Genomic DNA, 7,494 nt, shown 5'->3' with positions numbered 1-7,494 from the left:
CCGTAAGGGTTACGGGTATAAGGGACCGGGCCGGGTTAGTGTTTTTTTTAATTTTTATTTTTTTTGTATTTTATATAACTATTGTAATTTATATTAATATAAAGTAAAAATATAAAGAATACAATGTAGATGGAAAAAAATTGCACTTATAAATTGTAAGTTCTACATTTATTTCAAAATTCAAACTTACAAATTGAAATGTTTACATTTAACAACAAGTAAATTAACGAAAAAGAGCAAATTCAAAGGTTTTGCATTACCTTAGACTCTAAAACCTTAAAAAATAAATAAAATAAAAATGAAATATAACTTTTAAACGGGGCTGGTTAACCGGTTCAACAGTAATTTACGTTGACCGAGTTTGACCGGTCCGATTAACCAGTTGACAAAATATGAACGGACCAAATCCCCCTACCCCTTTAATCCAGCCCTACTCGGCCCCCTTATACCGGTCCGGACCGGTTCCGACTTTAACCGGTATGGGCCGGTCCGAAAACGGGCTGACCCGGCCCGTTAGACACCCCATACTTGAATCTGACCCCAAGTGGGAAAGAAATTGCCCCCACCACAAGATCTAAACCAGAATTTCTTTTTCTTTTTATTATTTCCTATTTTTTTCCTTTTCTTCTTCTTCATCTACGCCGCCTAGGTTTTAACCCAAAAACAAAAAGAAAAAACATTATATCAAAAATAATTGTCCGAAGAAGCAAGAAAGAACCCAAAATAAAAAAATCCTTTTATGTAACAAAACAATGGTTTCTTCTTCTTGCTCTTCAGCAATCTCTCCTAAATGTTCGTCTTCGTTGCCATTCACCACCTCCTGCGCACGTTAGACAACGCCACCATACGCATATAAATCCTTTTAATTTCTCCTTTTGCATCGATATGTCAAGGTAATTTTTTTCTCTTTTCAATGTTTGATTGGTTTCTATTTTAAGGATTTTGACCTATTTGAATATTTACTTGATTACTTGATATTGTTCTGCTGCTTGCTTTAATTTAAATCCTAAATTAGTGAATATAAGTTTGAATGATGATAATTTTAAACCATAGTCAAAAGTAGAGGGGTAATTTTGGACCCTTTGCCCGAAGTCTAAGCTGGAGCTCCTTTAAGGTCAAGGCTAAATACGAGACGATTTGTTAACATTAAGGGCAAAGGCGGAGCTAGGCTTTTGAGTTTATGAGTTTTAGATTTTAGAAAAGGTAACTTATTGGGCTTTAGATGAATTATTTATACATACTAAGTGAGTTTTTAACACAAAATATAGGGTTTGAGTTAAAACTACTGGGTTCTACCGATCCTGTAATTCGAACGATAGCTCCCCCCTTGGACCCTAGTTAAAGGGTGTGATTGACCTAAGTATAACGGAGGGTAAAATTGAGATATTTCAGATAAATTTGGACCTTTTCCCTTCAGAAAATTCATCATAATTTGAGTGTTTCTATTATGGTTGTCAATCTATTGCAAGCTTCCTTCCTTATTTGGTTTGGATTTGGATTTACTTTGTGAAGTTTAAGGCAGATTACTTTTGGGCAAACGAATGAGGTAGATAAAGGGATTGTCATCACTGCAGGGCTGAGCTAGAACGCAGAATGCGGGTTCAGTCGAACCTAATAGTTTGGGTCCAAATCTTGCATTTGTCTTAAGAAATTCATTGGATATGTATAAAGCATTAACTTAGAATCCAATAACTTAAACGGACTTGAACTCCGAACCCATAAGCTTCAAATCCTGGCTCCGCCTCTAGTCATCAGATAACCACATCAATCATTTGGTTATTTGGATGTTTTTGTAGTTCTGCTATATGGAGACCCAACTAGGTACTAGCTGAGGTAGTGAATTAGATGGAAATTTTTTTCTTCTTTCTAGATTCTTGTGGGCTTTGGCTTTAGAAGAAGCTTCCCTCTTTAATTATAGTATTCTTGTTTGAACTTTTTTAGCTTACTGAGCAGAAGTATGATAATGTAGAAATTATGTTAATACCATATCTTCACTACACATCAAGAAAATATGGTAATGTAGAAACGAAAGGTAGTAAATGAAAAGCAAAATCCTAAAGCTCAATGTTAATCTCATGATCTGGAACTCGTCTTTTCTTTTCCAGAAACCTTGATAACGAGTACACATCCTTAAACAACACAAGCATAAACAACATATGTTTGTCAACAACCCAGTGTTTTGCAGAAAGGATAGTTGGTTATTTATATTGTACTTAGTTTGCTAGTTTGCTTTTGAATGCCTTGGTCTTCTGTAATCACTGAATGCATTTTGTAACCTGTAATTGTACTTTTGATTGCTAATGCAGATTCTTTAGAATTGGTAGTATTAAAAGAATTGTTCAATCCCTTGAAAAAAGTCAGAGAAGTGTCTATTCAGGAGAGAAACACGGATTGCTTCTTAGGGTTGGGATATGTTCTTCTCGATACAGATATTATGGGCAATACACATCTTCTTCTAGAGGATATGCTTCATTTACTGGGTACAGATTGCAAAATGGTGTCTATAACAATTTTCACAAGATACAGTCAGCCACTTCATCAAGTAATTCTAAATTACATCACGCCCGACTTGCTTGGAAGAGGTTCTTGCTGAATTCTTTGTACAAGGGAAGAACTTTTGTTCCACTTAGTAGAGTTGCTCAAGCGGTTAGTTTGGCCTTGTGCCGCTCTGCCGTTGTTGTTCCTGGTATATTTGCCTTAACATGTAGAAAAAATGTAGCAGTCGCAGAAGCTCTGCCAGATATGGACCTTTCCCCGCCAAGGAATTCTTTTTATCTACGTGCACAAAATTGTCATGCTTTATTTACTCGAGTAATCCTTTCAGCATTTGAAGGTGCTATTCTTTTGGTGAGAGCTTTTTATTTGGCAATCCTGTTTTCTCCAAGTATAGCAATGGCTCCATTTGCAGAAGTTCTGGGACCTAGGTTCAGGAAAATATGGCTTCAGGTTGTTCACCGGACTCTTGAAAGAGCAGGTCCAGCATTTATAAAATGGGGCCAATGGGCGGCTACACGGCCAGATCTGTTCCCAAGAGACTTGTGTGCTGAGTTGTCAAAGCTTCACTCGAAAGCCCCTGAACATAGCTTTGCCTACACGAAAAAAGTTGTTGAAAAAGCTTTTGGTCGCAAGCTTTCGGAGATTTTTGATGAGTTTGAGCAGACCCCTGTAGCATCTGGAAGTATCGCTCAAGTGCATCGTGCTTCCTTGAAGTATAGATACCGTGGTCGAGAGATCAAACCTATAAAAGTGGCAGTGAAGGTTAGACACCCTGGAGTTGGTGAATCAATTCGAAGAGACTTTGAGATTATCAATGTCGTTGCAAAAATATCAGGGTTCATACCATCACTTAAGTGGCTTAGATTGGAGGAAAGTGTCCAGCAATTTGCTGTCTTTATGATGTCACAAGTTGACCTTGCAAGAGAAGCTGCCCATCTAAGTCGTTTTATTTATAATTTTCGGAGATGGAAAGACGTCTCTTTCCCTAAGCCTGTTTATCCTTTAGTACATCCTGCTGTGTTGGTGGAAACTTTTGAGGAAGGTGAAAGTGTCGCCCACTATGTTGATGAACTCGTGGGTCACGAACGACTTAAGAGTGCTCTTGCTCATATCGGGACTCATGCACTTCTCAAGATGCTTCTGGTAAGCTTTTCTCTGATCTGCTTTGTTCGAATTGCTTGTATTGACATCACTTTTTTATGGTTCATCATATAATAATTCATTTCTATTTCCTAAAATTCATCTTACTGCGATTATCGGCCAGTTACATTATTTTTTCAAAGCAAGGAGCTAGAATTTTAACTGTGATTGGATCCATCCACCAGATTTCTTGATGAGGATGGGGCTTATTAAACTATATGTGATCCCAAAAATAGGGTCTATGTCCAGTTAGATAAGCTGAGAAACGTTTACAGATTCAAACTTCCAATTTGATCCATCCTTCTTTTGTTTATACTCTATAGTATAATTGGATTTTGCTCAAAGTAAGAATAAGATTCTCAATTACTCTTCACATGTGGAAGACTCTGTTCGAACATGACGTAAATCAAGATTATTTGATATTCCTTAGTATTATGGGTCCGTCTTTTTCTACATTAAACTGAGATGAGAGCATTGGACACAGATACAGGTCTACACACGCTTAGAGCAAGGATGTTATATGTTTGTGGCACGATAACCTATGTGGTTTTGCTTTGATGTCTTCATTCATTATGCATGTGCATATATAATTGGTTTTTCAAATTTATTCTCTTGTCCTTGTCTCCTGTTTCTTCTGCACAACATAGTCAACATCATTTTCCTTCACATCAAGAAGTTAACTTTCTTCCAATATGTTAAGGTGAAGAAGCAGCTTACTAATAAGTAATAACTGGCTTCACACTAATGCTCTGAATGTTGCTTTCAAATAAATGAAATCTAGGCTGTAACTTGTGTACTGGGAGGCGGCGACCTACTCGGTATTGAGAGCTGGCAGAGTGCCAAGATCTTTGCTATTTCGTAATATTATGTGAAAGCTTAGATGTTAATCCAAGTGACTTTTCTGTGTGTCAGGGATTTTTCTGGACCTAAGATACACCTCTTTCTTTCAGGTTGACAACTTTATGCATGCTGACATGCATCCAGGAAATATTCTTGTCCGTGTACCACAGCATAAATCCTCTCGGAAACGTATATTCAAGTCAAAGCCCCATGTGATTTTCCTCGATGTAGGCATGACTGCTGAACTTTCTCAGAACGACAAGCTGAATTTGCTTGAATTCTTTAAGGCTGTTGCTCGTCGAGATGGTATGACTGCAGCTCAGTGCACTTTAAATCTGTCAAAGAAGCAGAACTGCCCTGATCCTGATGCCTTCATTAAGGTGAATTATTTATTCATTCAAAATTTCTTTTGGCCATTCTCAAAGACTAATTAGAAAATTTGGATATGGTTGTTTCTATTTACCCAGCGACTTTTGTTCGATGTAGCAATACCACTTAGAACTGTTATGCTGGTTGTTACTACATTTGGGAATTGGGCTGAATCTCTAATTTATGGGTGTGGAAATATGGTTCCCCTTTTCTCTATATGGATGAGCCTTTTAGGTGACAACATTGGGGAATTGGCCAGAATGTTCAACATTGATAGAAGACGATGCTACACTAATTAGAAGGAAAAAGTCAAAGGGAAGTTGTACGTCATCTAGGCAATTTTAAAAAGAGAAGTTGATACATATTGTAATGAGAAACTACGGATCTGGTCTTTTTTTTTTTTTTTGGGGGGGGGGGGGGGTTGGGGGAGGGGAGATTGTGTCCAAAGTTATTGAATAAAATCTATTGACCGCCAGAAATAAAAGCTCAAAATTACTTCTTTTTTTTTTGCCAAAAACTCTTCATTTCCTCCTTCCCCATAGAATTTTGAATATTTCAAGAAAACTTTCGGTCTTTGTCATTGTCTGCCCTCACCCTAACAGATACAGACTAACCCACCCGAAATAAGTAAATGCCTTCTTTCTAACCTAACAGACTCCTCTCTCGTACTAATGCTTGAAGACGAAAGAGCCTCCCTTTGCTCCAGTCAGCGGAGTCTGCCAGCGTTCCCATGTGCAACGCCTTTTTTTTTTGAAGAGGTCAAATAGTTCATTTTCCGCTCGTAATATAGTTGGCTTATGTGCTATTCCAGTTTCCAAGAAGGGTTTTAATTCTTCTTTGAATGTCTAATTGTTTTGGGGATATCGAATCCCTAGATTTTTCTGCTCCCCTTCCCTTCAACTAGCCACTCTCTTAGTTATGAGAAAAATAACCTTCCTCCAGAATCAGAAGCATGGTTTTGATTGTTCTTGGTTAAGTGTTTTTAGTTCTCATATTTCTAGATATATATGATGGAACATTTTTATTCAATAATTCATAGAGGGTATAGCCTTTTTTTGGTTAAGCATGCAGGTATAATGGCCCTTTTATGACCACTGCCAGTGCCTTTGTATTGCTCAGATTTGGTAATATGAATATTTCCTGCCTTCGTTTTTGTTCCTGAATATATTTAGTCTTATATTGCTAAACAGGAAGTGAAAGAATCTTTCGACTTTTGGGGGACTCCAGAAGGAGATTTAGTCCATCCTGCGGACTGTATGATGCAACTACTTGAACAAGTTAGGCGTCACAGAGTTAACATTGACGGCAATGTGTGCACCGCTATGGTGACAACTTTAGTCTTGGAGGTAGTTTCTTCCCTTATCAATGCAGCTAATTATAGTTGAACGTAAAATTCTGTGGGCGACAAAGGGAAACCTAATGAATACTATTGCTTACTTTACTTAACGCTGTTCATATTGTTGTAGGGTTGGCAGCGGAAACTTGATCCTGATTATAATATAATGCACACGCTACAGACGTTGCTTCTTAAAGCCGACTGGGCAAAGGATCTTTCCTATACAATTGAGCAGCTCATGGCTCCATGAAAGTCCCTCAGAAATCATATGTTACTGCTAAAGAATTGCGTCGCGAATCATTATATACAACACACAAATGTATATTTAGCCGAAAAAGAACCAATATCATGTCTAGTTTAATTTTAACCACTTAGCTAGTAGCCTCATACCCCGCCTCACAAAATTTTGTTAGAAGTGAAAGATTTTGTACATTTTTATCCAATAATGCTGACCTCCAGAGCTTGACACTTGTGCGGCAACAATGGCGAAGAAAGTAAAATCTTCCTAAGTTATTCATTGATTTTTTCTCTTTCGTTTTAGTTTTTTCTGGGGAAAAGAAGACTGAAGATATTAGATTTTGTTTTCATCACTACAATTTTCCCCTTAATGTATGTAATTCTTATAGTTTTTTTGTGCTTATTTTTCTATTAGAAGGGGAAAAAAAAAAAGAAAATTTTGAGTGAAGCTGTCTGTTGTTGATTGTTATGGTTAATTGGCATTATGAAAGCTATTGATATTGTACTGACTACTGACAATCAAATATTTAAGATGGTAGAGAGAAATAGTTTTTTTGTACCAGAATTTTGTATGTGAATCTCTTTTATACTTACATAATTAGAATTTTATTTCTAAATTAAGGCACTATTTGTTAAAATTTAAGACTAACAAGAAGTTGAATTTTTTTGATCGCTTCATGACATTTGTTTGAATTTGAAGTCAAATTTTCTTTTTAGGTTATTCTAAAAAGAATAACGCATTTTTATTTTTTAAAAATTCTTTAACTTTAAACATCTTATTTTATTTTTAATACTCATATAGACCGAAACTATTAAAATATCTAACGTTTAAGGGTATTTTTGGTATGTACGCAATAGGTTTTTCTTTCTTTCCTGCATTTCACGTCCAATCAAACATAAAAATAAAAAAAGGGGAGTAATAATTTATGTACTCGGAAATGAATGGTTCTTAAATTAATACACACTTAAGAATTATGATTACAACAATTAAGAGTATACAATAAGCAATTAGACTCTGCCAATTTAATCTAACTCAAAATACATGGGGAAATCTTACAACTAACTGAAAAGAAAAA

General features: G+C 36.3%; 1 protein-coding gene across 1 annotated transcript; it reads left to right on the top strand.

Annotated features, from left to right (window-relative positions):
- Positions 1–639: 639 nt before the first annotated feature.
- On the top strand, positions 640–6,920 carry LOC104222461 (uncharacterized). Its single transcript, XM_009773693.2, has 5 exons — positions 640–893; positions 2,307–3,639; positions 4,587–4,856; positions 6,036–6,191; positions 6,312–6,920. Exons 1-5 carry the CDS (start codon positions 886–888, stop codon positions 6,429–6,431), a joined length of 1,887 nt encoding a protein of 628 aa, XP_009771995.1. The 5' UTR covers positions 640–885; the 3' UTR covers positions 6,432–6,920.
- Positions 6,921–7,494: the final 574 nt, after the last annotated feature.

This window comes from Nicotiana sylvestris, chromosome 9 (genome assembly GCF_000393655.2).
Source record: "Nicotiana sylvestris chromosome 9, ASM39365v2, whole genome shotgun sequence".
NCBI classification, from domain to species: domain Eukaryota; kingdom Viridiplantae; phylum Streptophyta; class Magnoliopsida; order Solanales; family Solanaceae; genus Nicotiana; species Nicotiana sylvestris.
This window is presented reverse-complemented; position numbering and strand designations above follow the sequence as displayed.

Coding starts and splice junctions, on each gene's coding strand:
- LOC104222461 (XM_009773693.2), top strand. Junction 3,640..4,586: donor CACTTCTCAAGATGCTTCTG/GTAAGCTTTTCT, acceptor TCTTTCTTTCAG/GTTGACAACTTTATGCATGC. Junction 4,857..6,035: donor ATCCTGATGCCTTCATTAAG/GTGAATTATTTA, acceptor ATTGCTAAACAG/GAAGTGAAAGAATCTTTCGA.